We start from the raw sequence: 17,346 nt of genomic DNA, 5'->3' as shown, positions 1-17,346 counted from the left end.
TGCAAAAGTGACACTTTCATACTGAAAGGGTTTCCCAACTTCATGGTTAATAGTACCTCATGGGGGTGAGGGCAGGGAATTTAAAACCCATCTCCCAGTGCCGGGGCTAGGAGCTCCAGGTGTGTTTAACCAAAACGAACAAAGATGTTGGGACATCCAGTCACAGACTAGTGTTGCTTCTCGTTTGGCATTTACGTGGAGTGGATACAGAGTTTTAATTAAGATTAAAGTTTTCGTAATGGAGGTGCATTCACACATTAGTTGTGACATGGCGTCTGACCCAGAATATCTGTGGAAGAATTCTGTGGAGCTTTAAAACTTGCAATCCTACCAGCGCAGTTGCTACACTAAAAGAGAACAATGCAGCCTCTTATCATTATTACACACCTAAAGCATTACCTCTGGTCTAGGTACACTGGATAATATAATTAGTTATTGTTCAAAATTACATACCATAATTAAGAGGCCACACTGTGGGTGTGCTTTTCTAGGTTGTACAAAAAGGACAGGGAGAGGTAGTAGCTGATGAGAGGAGATTCATGGATGGTATTTTGCTCCTTGACAGACCCATGCTCAACAGAGCTCATCTTGTTGTTGTTCTTCAAAAAGCTTTGCTGATTCTGTGTGTGTGACTCACTGCCAATGTGTTTACCTGAGAATAAGCACTTTCTGTTTATACATGTGTGGGTTATTTATCCCCATGTCACTGGAAAATTAAGGCACATTGACCTGCACTCAGAATGTTTGTTGAAGGGAGACCTTTGTGTAAATCCGGTAGCTGGGGCAAGTCATGGGTCTTGTTTACTGGCGTTTAAAGTGTCACTGATACAGTAGCTGTCTGCATTAACACCTCGCTTACATGAATTGAGCAGTTTCCCTGGGTTTCTGCACAATCCCGTATACCCACACAATTAAAAAAAATTACAGTAAGCATACCAGCTTGGTTTGGGCTAGACTATCACTAGGGCTTGTTCCTAGCAAACTGTTTCTTCATGCTGGAAAAATAATAGTGCGAAACCAAATCGTACGTGTGACATTTCTAAACTACAAAGGGAATTACGTTTTATCGCCAAACTTGCTAGGTGCTTGGAGGTGGAGTGCTTAGCAGTTAAATACAATGACTTAAAATAAAAATGCGGTATTTGAAAAGTGATAACCCTGCGTACTAATGTGAGACACGTGGATCCCCCTTGCATTGCTGAGCTGTATATAATTTGTCGATCAAGGAAAACTCTTGGTGCGTTTGGTGAAGTGGGAGGTGGCCTATGAAAGCTTGCGCTTTTGTTCATTTTGTAAAGTTGTCACCAGGCTCTTGGTTTTTATTGCGATACGCAGCGTGAAAATAAGGGAAAGTGTGAGTATTTGGCACACGTCCTAAATTGTCACTATTAACTTCATCTTTGCTTGCTTTGAAAGCTTGTTTGTTTGCTTCTTATGACAGTACTTTTGTATTCCAGCTATTCTGCAGACAGATAGGAAGGGAAGTATTTCTAAGGTAATCTGAGAGGAAATAACTATGCTAATAGATTTTGTTTCATTAGGGTGAAAAAGTAAAAGACGATGCTTGAAAACTTTGATGTGCATGATTAATAGAAGCAGTGCTATTAAAGTCTACCACACCCACAGGAATATTGGAACCTATTATGCTATGATTATAATACATTAATTTGGCATACACTCTTTACTGGAAAAGTGTAGCTTGCTTCTTGATGGTGTTTTCTTTAAGATGGCTGAGAAAATACAGGTAGCCAGTTCTGAAATGATGGGCTAGATTAACGAGTGGAATCTGCTGTTAACCACAGTGGGGTTTGTTCAAAATAAATTTAAAATAGGTCTGTGGGAAGCACGAGAGCCTCTGCAGAGCTAAAGGATTTATATAGATTTTAAACCAATTGTGGTTTTAAAAGCAGCACAGTATTTTTATAGCAGGCATGCATGGCTACTTTAGACGGTGCCGCAGTTCGTACCGTTACTGAAGCTGGTGTGATATCGCCTCATTCCTTAACAATATACATTTCATAGCATATTCTTCATTAGGTGTCTAAAGCAGACGCCTTGAGCTACTGGTATAAAATCTCCTTGAAGTGTTTCTCATTGCATTATGGAAGGAGCGTTTGACTCCAGAGACAGTATGAGTGTTGATTTGTTGCCTTGTCTAAAGTAAGTTCCTTGTGGAGTTTGATGGTTTTTATCAATTTACCCGGAGTTCAGCAGTTTTGCAAGTACCATGTAATGCATAATTACCTCTCTGGTGTTTACTAATGTTAATTGTTAACAGTGAAATCTGATAAGAGTGGGAGATCTGATAAGCAAACTACAGTGCCTATGCTTTTCTTAAGGATGGAGTTCAATACTCCTCAAATTCATGCATGCTCTGCTGTTCCCCTGCTGAAGAGAGAGGCGTAGTGGTCATATTAACAAGTTTGCAGGAATTAGGAGTACAATATAGATTACAGAACTTAATTATTTTGATGCTTAGCTTTTATTTTCCTCCACTCCAACCCCCAGCGAACACAAAGAAGACGATCTTTCTTCCTATGATAGAAAATAGAAAACCACTTTGAGTGGTTTACTTCTTAATTGTTTAAGCAAGAAATTAAGAATAAAACGGTCCTTTAAAACAGTGTTTGGGAAAAGTGTTCAGGTCTACTCTTGAATGTTGAAAATTTAACTTAAGCAGGTTTTTATTACAGGTCACAGTACTGATTATATCAGCTCCCCACCCCCACCCCTGATATTGGCTATTTAAAGTACAGTACTTTGCAACTGAGACAGTTGATCTGTTCTGCTTAAAAACTAACGAGCATTTACATACAAGTTGGTTATGTGCTTCTATGTTAAAATTGTTATTATTATATGTTGATATTAAGTAGCATTAATTACTGGGCAAGCAATATTCCGTATTGTTTTCTGTTTTGCTGTTTCCCACACAAGCCCTCTTAACTTCTGAATAATAATAATAATAATAATAATAATAATAATAATAATAATAGTAATAATAATTTATACCCTACCCATCTTCCTGGGTTTCACCAGCCACTCTGGGTGGCTCCCAAAATAATAATAATAATAATGCTGCAATAAAATAATCAAATATTGAAAACTTCCCTTACTTCTGGTACATGCACTTGATGAAAGCTGAACAGTCTTTCATGTACTTTGTGGTTGTCTATCTTTCTTCTTTACATCTCCCTTCTTTCCACACTACTGTTATGTAGCTATATTTAGGGGTCCCAAAACCACAACAGCACTGACACCTGAAAACTGGGTCTGGTAACTGGCATCTTCCCAATGGTTCTCAGGCAAGCTTTGAGGCCCCAGCACCTCTCAATAAGTGCTGCCTGAAAGGAAAGGCAACAAACTGAAAGCAGCAACAAGAACAACCTCTGCACTGGTGTCCCTGACTGGCAACCCTTGGATTAGAGGGAAGCAATGTTTTTGGGCCGGTGGGCACATTTTGGACTTTGAGAGAGTGCTGAAGGCACCAGACACAAAATTCCTTGGAATAACACAAAATGGCTTGGGGGCTGGGCAGCCTGGTATAATACAGAATTGAGAGAGTAGAGTCGTACCTTGGTTTTCGAACAGCTTAGTTCTCGAATGTTTTGGCTCCTGAACGCCACAAACCCGGAAGTGAGTGTTCCGGTTTGCGAATGTTTTTTGGAAGCTGAACATCCGACGCGGCTTCCGATTGAGTGCAGGACGCTCTTGCAGCCAACTGGAATCTGTGCATTGGTTTTCAGACATTTTTGGATTCCGTTCAAAAACCAAGGTACGACTGTACAGTCATAGTGAAGCTTTCCCCATAATTTATTTCCATAGTAGATAAGGCTTAACTGATTTCTGCCTTCCATAGGCCCAAGAACCTTGTTTTTCCCCCAGTATCAACCCTAAAGCAAAGCCATCCTGTACCCACTTAATAGATTTAAAGGTAAAGGGACCCCTGACCATTAGGTCCAGTCGTGACCGAATCTGGGGTTGCGGCGCTCATCTTGCTTTATTGGCCGAGGGAGCCGGCGGACAGCTTTCGGGTCATGTGGCCAGCATGACTAAGCTGCTTCTGGCAAACCAGAGCAGCGCACGGAAACGCCGTTTACCTTCCCGCCAGAGTGGTACCTATTTATCTACTTGCACTTTTGACATGCTTTTGAACTGCTAGGCTGGCAGGAGCAGGGACCGCACAACAGGAGCTCACCCCGTCGTAGAGATTCGAATCGCTGACCTTCTGATCAGCAAGCCCTAGGCTCTGTGGTTTAACCCACAGCGCCACCCACTTCCCATACTTAATAGATTAACCCTATTAAACCCAAGGAGATGTACTTCTGAGTAGATTGTACTCTGGTTTCTAGGGGGAAAGCAATGCCAAACTATAATGATCCCAAGAACAATAAGACAAGAGCAGGAAAATTGCGGTGAACGGGAGGGATTCCTATTGCCTCATGCCCAAAGAACTCATTTATCAGTCACACCTCTGCTTTGGTCTTTGGCCAAAAACATTGACAGATAGGAGCAGTATGGCTGTCTCATTTCCTGGATCTCGCTTAGAAGGCTACCTCCACATTTGGCATCATAACTTTCTAAGAGGCCTAGAGACCTACTTTAAAAGCTCACAGCCTAGGGGCACCAACGAAAGCCTTTGTGGGTGCCATGGTTCCCCAGGGGCACCAGGTTGGCAACTCACGATCTAATCTGGTTCCCAGGAAATTTGGTTGCCTCATGTTTTCAACGCCCAAACTCAAACCGCACCCTGAGACCATGCAGCCCAACCTGGATTTTTTACTTCAAGTCTGCAATCCAGTGTGCACATGCAGGAGTAAAAGTCCCTTTCAGCTCAGTAGGACCTACTTCCGAGTAAGCTCGCCTGGGGATTGTGCTGCGTATTATCTTACCGTCATGTGGGCATCTCACAAAGTGTAAACCTCACGCTCAGCGGACTGTATTGGAGCTGTGCCATGTTTTTCGGATAGCTTTTTACCTGGCGACATAGGGAATAACATAGCCGCATTTTTCATACTATCTCTTGCAATAAAAGCATGCGTATATTTGCAGTTCTTCCTGTGCTCAGTGAGCATCGTTTCAACCTTTCAACGCACATTTTTAAATTTTGTTTTCTACCTGCCTGTTATTTTTATGGTTTATGGGTTTGCTAAGGGACGCCAGGTGAAATGTGGAATAAGGCAAAACACCGATGTGTTTGTAAACTTGTAGGGGACGTTAGAATCTTAAATAGATGGGAGAGGTCAGCGAATCCACCACCGCATCTTTCACAAGAAGCCTCACTGATCTTTGAGGCCTGTGAGCTTCTTTGGGTCTAGGAAATGGGGAGAGAAACCAAGCGTCCCTCTCTTCCCACCCCCCACCCCACTTTGGTGTGTGTTTGTAGCTCTGTTGCTTCAATGGTCAAGGAGAGGGAGTTTCTTGCTGCAGATGCTTTTGGGAAGCAGGAATTCATAGCTCTGCTCAGGGCGAGAGCCTGCCTGGGTTGGATCATCGCTAAGTTGCTCAAAAGCCACAGAGTGAGAGTCTCTTGGCACAAGAGCAGGAGTCAGCAAACTTTTCCAGCAGGGGGCCGGTCCACTGTCCCTCAGACCTGGTGGAGGGCCGGACTAGATTTTGAAAAAAATACATGAACGAATTCCTATGCCCCACAAATAACCCAGAGATGCATTTTGAATAAGAGCACATATTCTACTCATGTAAAAACACCAGGCAGGCCCCACAAATAACCCAGAGGTGCATTTTAAATAAAAGAACACATTCAACTCATGAAAAACAAGCTGATTCCCGGACTGTCCATGGGCCAGATTTAGAAGGCGATTGGGCCAGATCCGGCCCCCAGGCCTTAGTTTGCCTACGCATGCACAAGAGTGTGAGAGACAAAGAGGGTGGGAGGGGGCTGCTATAAGTGGGGGGGGGTGTGGGGGGTGGAGACAGTTTTCAAGACCACTGGTTGGTTATTTAATCAGTTACAGTATTTAATAGGTTTGAATGTCTTGCGTACGTTTTACATGGTTAAATTGAAAATTTTTAATTTTTTGCCATTGCAGTTATTCTTGTTTACCAAACAACAGAATTGTTAATTTGTTGCCTATTGGACCTGTTTATGTGATTTTTTTATTGTTGTTTTTCCTATGTTTATTTTTATTACTTTGTCCCTTGTTGTGGGATTGAAAATATTCAACGGAACAACAAGCTAGAAATGCTGTTTAAAAAATGTGGGAAATTATTCCATTGCTGTTTCAAGAGTTGGCTTTGCATGTTGATGCAAACTTGATAACTTATGGGATGTATGCTATAATTGTGGATTTATAAAAAAAAATAAAAAATTATAAGGTGAAGCACTGTTGCTTATATATTAAATAAGCTTCTGGAATTGAATAGGACAAGCTGGGGAATTAGGGGCTCCTTGCGGAATAGAACTGCTTGATTTTATTTTCTATTTCAAAGCCAATACTAAATGGATTAATTTCTCCTGAACCATTTTTACCAGGGCTTGCTTCTAAATTGAAGTGATTATTGCTGGACTAAGTAGAAGGTTCAGTACACTCTTGAGAATAACTTAGCCACCCTTCTGACCTCACCCAGAAAAAAGGCTGTGTATTTTGTAAGCCTTTAAGTATGATGTAGAAATTGAACTATTTTATTTTTTTAAAACCGCTGTGCCATTGAATTGGCCTTTTCACAAGAGTATTTTGCTTTTTAATCTGTTTGCGCCTCAAAAAGCATGCTGCTTATAACCAAAGGAAAAATATTCTCAATTACAGTTCAATTTGTGCGAGTGCTATTGCATATAATAATGTAATTCTAGTATTTATATAGCACTCTGACTACGTTGTCAAACTGCTTTGCATAGCTTAGCTTGGTAATCCCTACAACAGCCTAAAAAGGTAGGCCAGTATCAGTGATGATGATGATGAATTAAATTTATAATTCATCAAAAGATCTCAGGGCCGTTCACATATCACTGTTTTGCTTTCTCTCTGCTCTGCTCTGGCCCATAATGGCTTGTCTTAGACCATCCATTAAATTCATTGCTGAGGTGACATTTGAATTGGGTGCTTTGGCTCTTAGTCTATGCTCTTAACAGCCAAACTAATTTGCTTTCTAGTCTTCAGCTGCTGCCTTGTGAATATCAAGCTGCTCTCAAGTAATTGCTCAATTGTGTGTGCGCTTTTTTTTTTTTTTTTTTAATGTTCTAAAGTATATTTATACCCTGCCACATAACCCAAGTGGTCCTCTAAGGCCAATAGTAATTCAGTAACACGTACGACTAACCACGAAAAAACACAGGCGCATAGCAGATTCACATGCGCTCCCGAGTGCTTTATCTGCCAAGGGGAAACCAGCTGGTATTAGTACCAATAATTCCTTATAATAGATGAGCCTTGTGTAATATCCAGTTTCGTTCCCTCTCCATCTTCACTTCAATCCCTAAACCCTTTGTAGACACTATATAAAGAAATTACAGGCATTGTTATGGCAGAGTAGAGAACCGATTATTCTACTACAGCAATAAGACAGACGAGGGCTCGCTGTATTATAATCACGTATCGTAATTTCTGGAAATATTTGCTGTCGTGCGCCCAACATGGAACGTGTAAGTGTGAGAGAGATGTGGTCTAGTGTGCACAACAACTGCTTGAAAATAGCTTAGATCTTATTTCAGTGCTTGTTTATAGAGTTGAGGTCCACACCCTTCATTGTCTTTTAATTTACTTTTAATCGGTTTTCTCCTCCCACAAAGGGAAGTGTGGTCTCTGACTCAGCAGAGGTTCTTGCTATTTGAGAGAAAGGCAAAGGAACAGATTTTTAGTGATCACCCCCCACCAAAAAAAGCCCCCTGTACTACCTACTGGAGGGTCCTCTAACCTCAGAGCAGTTTTTTTTAGGGTGGGAATAGGGAACTGTATTGGGAAAGAGGAAAATCTCCTCCTCTCCCTCCTACCTATGGGAGCATCCATTCGATTTCCATTACACTACAGTATAGACAATTCTGAATCCAGTCAAGGTTGTCTTCTCTTTTACATTGATTGATAATTCAGAGAGGTTTTTTTACAGTGCAAATATATACTTTCTCCCACCTCCATTCTCCCTTCCATTGTATTTCCAGGAAGCTCAGAATTCAGAAGTATTTACTCTTTATAATGACTTGGCTGTATCAATATTTTTCAAAAGCCATTGTAGTCTAAATAATGCTTTAAGATAGTGTAAATATACAAATATATAGTCCATTTTATAGATCAGATAACTATAATGGCAGATTCAATCTGTCATGCCTCCTTTTGCATTTGCAACCCGGCGAGTGTGTGGTGCAATTTGGTATATCCATTTACCTATCTTCTCTGCTTCATCTTTAAGCATTTTAGCTGCTAAAATATTAATTGGCTATTAGTTCCCATCCAAAATCTAGCTGCGCGCTCATGCTATTTTCAGTGTGTGTGAGAGAGAAGTTTGCTCCTTGATTAACACAGAGGGGCCACTTCACTGACCTTGTGCTCTCAATGTCTGGTAAAATAAGCCCAGAAGTTGTTCCTCTACAGGCATCCTCAAACTCGGCCCTCCAGATGTTTTGGGACTACAACTCCCATCATGCCTCACTAACAGGACCAGTGGTCAGGGATGATGGGAGTTGTAGTCCCAAAACATCTGGAGGGCCGAGTTTGAGGGTGCCTGCTGTATAGGCATTGAGATCTCATTCCTTTCTGATGTCATAAAATCAGCCTTGAGCAAATTTCTGTCGAGTGGGTGGACAACTACTGTATATTTGACTAATTTTAATAACAGCTTAAGACCTACTTCCACTCTATGCTAAAGTCAAAAAATAGAAAGCCTCTTCTCCCAATCTTTGTCACCTCCCCCATGCTTCTTCAAGACATTTCTTCCCTAGACAATTCATCAATTTAGTTTAATCTTGGCACTGAAGAACAGCATGGATCTGTGTGTAATGGAAGTGGACAAACATTGCTCTATTCCGTGTTTTGCTTGTCGCTTGATTGATTGGCATGTTTCTCCTGGGCTGCTGGAGCACAGCAGTCTAAAGGTGTTTGGGTGTTGTTTTTCCAAGAGGGTTTTTTTTGGGGGGGGGGCAGGAGGTTGCCCCCTTGATTTTCTACACTTAGCCTAAAATTAAGACCGATCAAAAAGAACAAAATCCTATCAGTGTTTAATTACTGTTTTCAAGCAAGGTGCTTTGCAATTAATGACCATAAGGCATCATTTTGACCCATCCAGGCTGGTCAGGTTCTTTATCGTAACTCCATGAGGTTTTGGCTGTGAAACACTGTAGAATCAAAACAGACATAAAACACACAAGGCTGAAAAAGCTGTCAAATTGTGGCTCAGAGCTTGTGGAAGAAGAGTTAGAAGAAGAAGAACTGGAAACTGGTTCCTCCTCCTCACATATGTACAGGAATAGGCTTCATGCCAGCTCAGATTTCGTGATTTGTGAAATCTAAGGTGGGAGGTAGGCAGCAAAACCTCTCATAGGCACCTCTCTGTTGTTCCTAAACCCAGGTCTGCTGAAAGTCTGCCCGTACATCTCAAACAAGTGTCAGCTCTCAAGGCTGTGATCCTTGGAGATAGGGAAGGCAACCGTTCAGGTACCTCCATCATCCAGACCTCCTGAGAACCTTTCCCTGAGCTGTTTTTGATTTTAAGGGCTTCTTTTGTGGTTTGATTTTATATGCTCTTAGCTACGTCCAGAGCCAGTTTTCAACTGAAGAGCAGAATAAGGTTACAATACAGTGGTACCTTGGTTTGCATACGTTTTGGATTACAAACATGTCAAACCTGGAAGTGTGTGTCCCAGTTTTCAACCTTTTTTTGGATTACAACCCGTTTTTATTTTTTTTGGATTATGAACAAATTTTTTTTTGAGGCCCCATTGGCTTCCCCCTTGGGTTACAGCCTGTTTTGGTTTACAAACGGACCTCCGGAACGGATTATGGTTGTAAACCAAGGTACCACTGTACAATCAGGAATATCTGTATTTGTACCCAGGGAGGGGGCCATGCATCTTGTCAAGGTTTTCTGGCCTCCAATGATAGTCATGTTGCAAGTTGCATAGAAGATGCAAATCCTAGGGATGGTTTCTCGTATGTGCTCACAGAAGTTAACAGTGAATGTGGTTTGGCCAAAAATAATATGAAAAATATTGCATAAATATGTAGTTCACTTTTATCAAGGCCACAGAGCCATCCCTCTCTTTCAGGAATGGTAATGATCCAGAATAAAGCACATGACATTCATGCTCAGGTGTTATTTATACCTAATATGCACTAAGTGGTTGTTTGTCATAGCTAAACACAGGTTCATATATATTGTGCCTTGAATATGATTCTTGCCAGAATAAATAAATCTGAAATATTCCCCCCTCCCCCACAAAAAGTCACAAGCTCTATAGAGAATATTTGACAGCTGCCGTAAAGTACAATGAACGTTAGCTTTCTTTTTTTGGCTTTAATACTTTAGTTTTCTCTAAGTTGGCCATGTGTTTGACAGCTTGATAGAAATGTGATAGTATGGCACATTCAGCTTAACTTGAGTGTAATGACTGAAGCTCCTAAAGGTATAATTTTGTATTCATGTGTCTACATAATCTCATGTGAAATGGATTATCTGCATGGATTTACCAGAATATCTGTAATGCCTCACCTACGGTGTCATTTTAATGTGTCTGCTACAGATAGCCTGGTGACACTCAGTGGAAATACTATAGCTTTTTTCAATAAAGCAGCTATTTCATTAAAGGGTGAGCAGCCTTCAGCCCGAGTACCACGGGCAGGCTAATTCCATGCAGGTGCTGGGGGTGGGGAATAGGGAGGAAAGAGAGGGGCAGAGAGAGAAAGTGGGGTTCTCCTCCCACTTTTGGCTTCAGCCCTGGAAATCTCCAACATGTGGCCCCCAATTCTGTAGCCCGCAACAGGAAATTTTTTTCCTCACCTATGCTATCAAAGGGTTTGTAACAAAAAAAGTTAAATGCCTTGGTAGCTTTTAACGTGAATATTAGTGGTTCTACATGGTATGCCCATATATACATATCCCTATTCCATTCTTTTCATTTTTAAGTTTTGAGTCATAAATTTTATGTGGACGAAGACTCTTGCTCATTGCTCATTTTGATGAGAAATAGTTTGTTTGTTTTTTTGTAATTCTTTCAGCATGCAGAGTACTTTTAATGCCCTGCTACATAGATAGCCCATACTCCCATTTGCAACTGAAGAACTTCCATCAAAATATACCTGCTAAATGTGTAAATGATTATGGATTTGAACTCTGATTTCTCAGTTTCTTTTTGTTGTCTGATTTGATTTTAACATTCTGTGGAGAGGAAATATAGTATTTCAAATGTGGATATTCATTTGGTATTGTTATAATTCTATGCTTGTAAAATCAAATTAAAAACATTACTATATATCTATATCTATCTATATTCCTTTTTATGGCCACCGTGGATCCATTTGGAAATGGAACAGGCATGCACAGTCGACTCTGATTTGGATGTGAGAGATTATTGACGATATTTATTGCAGTAACATTATCCAGTTGGGAATGCTTTGCTTTTGGCAACTAGAAACTGTCTAAAACAGGTCCACAGAAAAGTGACAGCATGGGGGGGTAGCCAAGTTCCCTTGTGCATTAAGAGTCCTTGTTGACAACCCCAGCTTTCATGTAGCTGCACTGGATTGGTATTAATGAATCGCAAATACTTGTTCCACACTGTAGTTCCATTGGGAGATAGTTCCCTAATTCAGTTTGAGGCAATGGTAGTAGTATTCAGCAGCATCCCATTTACACGATTCCTTGGACTGTTGGCTAAGGGTACTCAAGAGAGCTGTTTCTCAATAAGTTTACACAGCTAGCCCTGGTGTCTGTCAAGGCTGATCGTGCAAGTAAAGTAATGTTTACAGCCCATTACATCTCCAGTAACTTCAGAGAGTATATAGATCTGGAACAAGACGCAGAGAAATAATTAACGGAGAGATGCGGAGTATCATGAGTCTTTAGGGTACATGGGAAAAGGACTGTTGATGTTCCAAGCTTGAGTTCACTGTGAAGTTTTCAAGAGAGGGAAGGCTATTGAAAGTAAAGTACAGTGGATAGTCGGGTTGCGATTATGATCCATGCGGGAGGCACGTTAGCAACCCGCAGTGCTGTGTCCGCGCATGCGCGGATCACGATTCGGCGCTTCTGCGCATGCGCAAAGCATAATTTAGTGCTTCTGCGCATGCGTGAGTGCCAAAACCCGGAAGTAATCCGTTCCGGTACTTCCGGGTTCAGTTCGGTGCGCAACCCGAAAACACGCAACGTGAAGCGTCTGTAACCCAAGGCGTGACTGTATCTTAGCTGTTGTGTTCCATTTCAAAAATGTATGTTCAGCCTGTAAGTTGGCTTCTGCCTTGCAGCTCTCCTCATACTTCCTCTATAAAGTACTCTTGGTCCATAGTCAAGTCTGAAGAACTCACTGGTCCTGAATGGGGTAATTGTGTCCCTGAAGGACCAGGTGTGCAGCCTGGGAGTCATTGTGGACTCACAGCTGTCCATGGAGGCACAGGTCAATTCTGTGTCCAGGGCAGCTGTCTACCAGCTCCATCTGGGACGCAGGCTGAGACCCTACCTGCCCCCAGACTGTCTTGCCAGAGTGGCACATGCTCTAGTTAACTCCGACTTGGACTACTGTAATGCGCTCTACATGAGGCTACCTTTGAAGGTGACCCAGAAACTACAACTAATCCAGAATGTGGCAGCTAGACTGGTGACTGGGAGTGGCTGCTGAGACCACATAACACCGGTCCTGAAAGACCTACATTGGCTCCCAGTATGTTTCTGAGCACAATTCAGAGTGGTGGTGCTGACCTTTAAAGCCCTAAATGGCCTCAGCCCAGTATACCTGAAGGAGTGTCTCCACCCCCATCATTCAGCCTGGACACTGAGGTCCAGCTCCGAGGGCCTTCTGGGGGTTCCCTCACTGCGAGAAGCAAAGCTACAGGAAACCAGGCAGAGGGCCTTCTCGGTAGTGGCGCCCGCCTGTGTGGAACGCCCTCCCATCAGATGTCAAGGATATAAACAACTATCTGACTTTTAGAAGACATCTGAAGGCAGCCCTGTTTAGGGAAGTTTTTAATGTTTGATGTTTTATTGTATTTTTAATACTTTGTTGGAAGCCGCCCAGAGTGGCTGGAGAAACCCAGCCAGATGGGCCGGGTATAAATCAATGATTTTGATGATGAAGGTGCATGAAGCACCAATCTTGCTTTGTTTGGTCAGTGCTTACACAGAAACCCCATGCATGCCTCCTAGAGCTCCGTCATGCTACGTAGGAAATAAATGCAACCAATCAACAATTTGTTGTTGTTACTTGGCCTCTGTCTTTCTTTGCCAATGACAAGGGATGGCAGTGTATTTATGTGATGGGAGGAAATCCAGAATGTGAAGCTTCTCCCATCATTATTACATCCCACTGATGGAAAAAGCATCACTCGCTAATTTACCGCTTCAAATGCCTAAAAATTTCTCAGCTTGCGTCTTAATTCAGTGAACCCATTAGCAAGGATTCTGATTTTAAGCCTATCCTGAGGAGTGGGTGTATTTAATTTTTTAAAAATTGTATACTCGTTAATTTATTTGGTACATATGTGAAAGGCCATTCATAAATTCAGTAGCAACAACGATAACTTTCTAGGATAGTATGTATTCAGCGAAAACAAAATTACCAAGCCTCCTATTTGCTCCTTAGGTAGTGTTTTAATTTCTTAAGAGGTTTAGGATCTGGCAGTTAGTAGGTTTGGGTTTTTTGTTTGTTTTCTTCACTGTTCTGTTATTTATTGGCTTGGGAAAAATCGTATTGGGTGTTCATTTTTGGGGAAAATAGAGAAGTTTTGTTGTTTTATATTATCTGTTCACATAGAAAGTAATAGTTCTCTATCCCATAAAGCAAAACTTCTGAAAATTGTATGTTTTACTGATGGTGCGTGCTGCTGAATACTTAAATCACTTGTCCCTGTGCCTTTTACTTACCGTATTTTTTGCTCTATAAGACTCACTTTTCCCCTTCTAAAAAGTAAGGGGAAATGTGTGTGCGTCTTATGGAGCGAATGCAGGCTGCGCAGCTATCACAGAAGCCAGAACAGCAAGAGGGATTGCTGCTTTCGCTGCGCAGCTATCCCTCTTGCTGTTCTGGCTTCTGAGATTCAGAATATTTTTTTTCTTGTTTTCCTCCTCCAAAAACTAGGTGCGTCTTGTGGTCTGGTGCGTCTTATAGAGCGAAAAATACGGTACTTTGAAGGAGGAACCATGAGCGTGGGGGGGGGGCAGCTGCCTCCCCCAAATTAAATCAATAAATAAGAATACTTAACTAACAGCTTGGTTCTGCCCCCCACCAACATAAATCCTGACTACGCCCATGGGAGCAGCAATATTTCCCTGCTCTTCCATCCTCAACATCACCACAGCTGAAATCTGCTTAGATGCAATCTTCCCTCAAGCCGTGCCCTGCACTGTTGTCAGTGCCTGTATTACAGCCTTAATTTTATATCCTGCATCCTTTGTGGAAATGGAACTGTTTTTCTTAAATATTAGAGGCAAATCTCAGTAAAGGTCTCCCCTTGTGACTTCACAGTGCTGGCCCCAAGGGTGACAACATCTATGAATGGAGATCGACTATCTTAGGACCTCCGGGCTCAGTATACGAAGGCGGAGTTTTCTTCCTCGATATCACATTTACACCAGAATACCCTTTCAAGCCTCCAAAGGTAAGAAATGTGATGCACGGTTAATGTTTGCTTCCAGTGTGCGATGCTCCCACTTGTTGGTCCACGGTAAACAGGTATTCCGAGGCATACCCATAATATCTCTGGGAATCAGAGGGCATTCTGGGAAAGTGAGTGAGTGGCTGAAGGCCACCTCTTTCCTTACAATACACCTAAACAAAAAATGTGGCGTGCGGGCTCACATGACTGGAGGGGGTCCCATAAGAGTTTGCGGTGGCCACAGGTGCTGTCTTCGGGAAAGCAGGTATGTAGTAATAATAATAAGAAGAAATAATTTATTTTTTATTTATTTATTTATACCCCTGTTGGGTGGCTCCCAACAGAATATTTAAAACATAATCAAACATCAAACATTAAAAACTTCCCTAAACAGGGCTGCCTTCAGATGTCTTCTAAATGTCAGATAGTTTATTTCCTTGACATCTGATGGGAACCCTAGAGGGCGGGCACCACTACCAAGAAGGCCCTCTGCCTGGTTCCCTGTAACCTCACTTCTCACAGGGAGGGAACTGCCAGAAGGCCCTTGGAGCTGGACCTCAGTGTCCGGGCTGAATGATGGGGGTGGAGACGCTCCTTCAGGCATACTGGACCGAGGCCGTTTAGGGCTTTAAAGGTCAGCACCAACACTTTGAATTGTGCTCGGAAACGTACTGGGAGCCAATGTAGGTCTTTCAAGACCGGTGTAATGTGGTCTCGGCGGCCGCTCCCAGTCACCAGTCTAGCTGCCACCTTCTGGATTAGTTGTAGTTTCTGGGTCATTGCAGTAGTCCAAGCCGGAGATAACCAGAGCATGCACCACTCTGGCGAGACAGTCTGCTGGCAGGTAGGGTCTCAGCCTGCATACCAGATGGAGCTGGGAGACAGCTGCCCTGGACACAGAATTGACCTGCGCCTCCATGGACAGCTGTGAGTCCACAGTGACTCCCAGGCTGCATGCCTGGTCCTTCAGGGGCACAGTTGCCCCATTCAGGACCAGGGAGTCCCCCACACCCATCAGCCCCCTGTCCCCCCAAAACAGTACTTCTGTCTTGTCAGGATTCAACCATGTTAGCCGCCATCCTTCCTCCACCCTCCTCCATACACTCACACAGGACCATTGTACCCTTTGCCTGCCATATCGGACAAAGTAGGACCGCAACGGCATGAAGGTGTTTTGAGATATTAGATTACCCTTGAAGTGCCATTTTGTTTTGTGTTTTCTTACTCTTTGCTTCAACAGCAAAGATGGATTTAGCCTTGTATAACTACAAAGCACTTCGCTACCCTCACATTCCGGTATTTTTCCATTTATTATTTCCGTTGTGGCTTAATATGTAGTCTCTGCTGTCTTATTCACTAACATATTTCACATTTTGGAAGACATCTTTTCTATAATTCCCGTAGGTTTGGCAAGCAAAGATCCAGTTCCATAGTTCAAGTCAGACAAAAACTGCTTATATGTTAGTTACAAACAGCAATAACTTGTTGCTGTTGGCTACTTTTGTAATCTTTCTATTCAGTTTGCGCCTTTAAATCATGTTCATTGATATTTCACAAAAATGATTTTTACAATTTTTATTTTTTTTAAAAAATCCCTTTCAAATGCTCTGAACTCTTGTTTTTCATTTTATTTTTAAACTGTTGTTTACAATAGTACTATAAAAAGCATTTAAACAGTGCGCTTCATCTATTAGGATCCCAAGCTTCTTCAAAAACTCTGAAATAGCTGCGCTTTAAAACGATATATCTTGTTAATTGCCTTTGAAAATGCAGTTGCCTGGTCAATAAAACACAGCACTCGATAAATAATTTACTCAGTTAAGAAAGACCTAATTTAGCAAAAGGCTTTCAAATTTTTAGTTAATCCTAATTTTATTAATGTTTCTGGTGTCCTCATTGTGTAACAAAATACTGGATTATAATCTTTGCTGTATTCTCCCCCCGACCCCAATTCTAAATCGGGATTCTTAAATTCTCACACAAATATCTTCTGCTGCGTGAGATGGGAGGTATTCCATGTGTGACATTGAAATCTTATTCTGTGTAGATTTTTCCTTGGCCTTCTGCAACCTTCCAGGGATGTTACCATACTTCAGAAAACAAGGTTGGATCTAGACACATTAAAAAAGTGATTCAGTTAAACACGTTGTAAACTTCATAAAGGGAAATCCCGTTGGCAAAAGACAAGACTCCACAGCGCCATCAGGTGTCACCGTGTTATAATTCATATAAAGTGTTTTTTCTTTACTAATCTAGCTGAGTCTCAAGACAGAAATAAGTAAATTTTGAATGAATGGTTTAATCACCCCTGCTTAAGCCTTGTATCTTCTGACTCTAATCCAAATGAATGGACCCTGGGTGGATCTAAACACAGGGGGGAAACACTATACATAAGTTAGAAATTAGATGGTTTTATTTTTGATAATAATTTTAATTAGTTTTCAGTCATAGCCTCATTATAACAATGCCAAATTATAATACAGTTACTAATACCAATCATTCAGGTGCCAAATTATAGAATTTAGGTGGCCCCCCGTGTATTAGAATTGATGGTTTGATGATTTACTTTATTTCTTCTTTCTAAAATCTTATTAATTTC

General features: G+C 41.7%; 1 protein-coding gene across 2 annotated transcripts in view; it reads left to right on the top strand.

Annotated features, from left to right (window-relative positions):
• The window catches only part of UBE2E1 (ubiquitin conjugating enzyme E2 E1), a 62,173-nt gene that overhangs the window by 31,619 nt on the left and 13,208 nt on the right, over window positions 1-17,346 (top strand). For both annotated transcript variants that reach the window (XM_083405224.1, XM_083405225.1), the window contains exon 4: window positions 14,618-14,750. In XM_083405224.1, coding sequence (XP_083261350.1) covers window positions 14,618-14,750 — 133 coding nt within the window. The remainder of the gene's footprint in view (window positions 1-14,617; window positions 14,751-17,346) is intronic.

Source organism: Podarcis tiliguerta (genome assembly GCF_965153285.1).
Source record: "Podarcis tiliguerta genome assembly, chromosome: 12".
Lineage (NCBI taxonomy): Eukaryota > Metazoa > Chordata > Lepidosauria > Squamata > Lacertidae > Podarcis > Podarcis tiliguerta.
The sequence above is the reverse complement of the archived record's forward strand: the minus strand, read 5'-3'. Positions and strand labels throughout refer to the sequence as shown.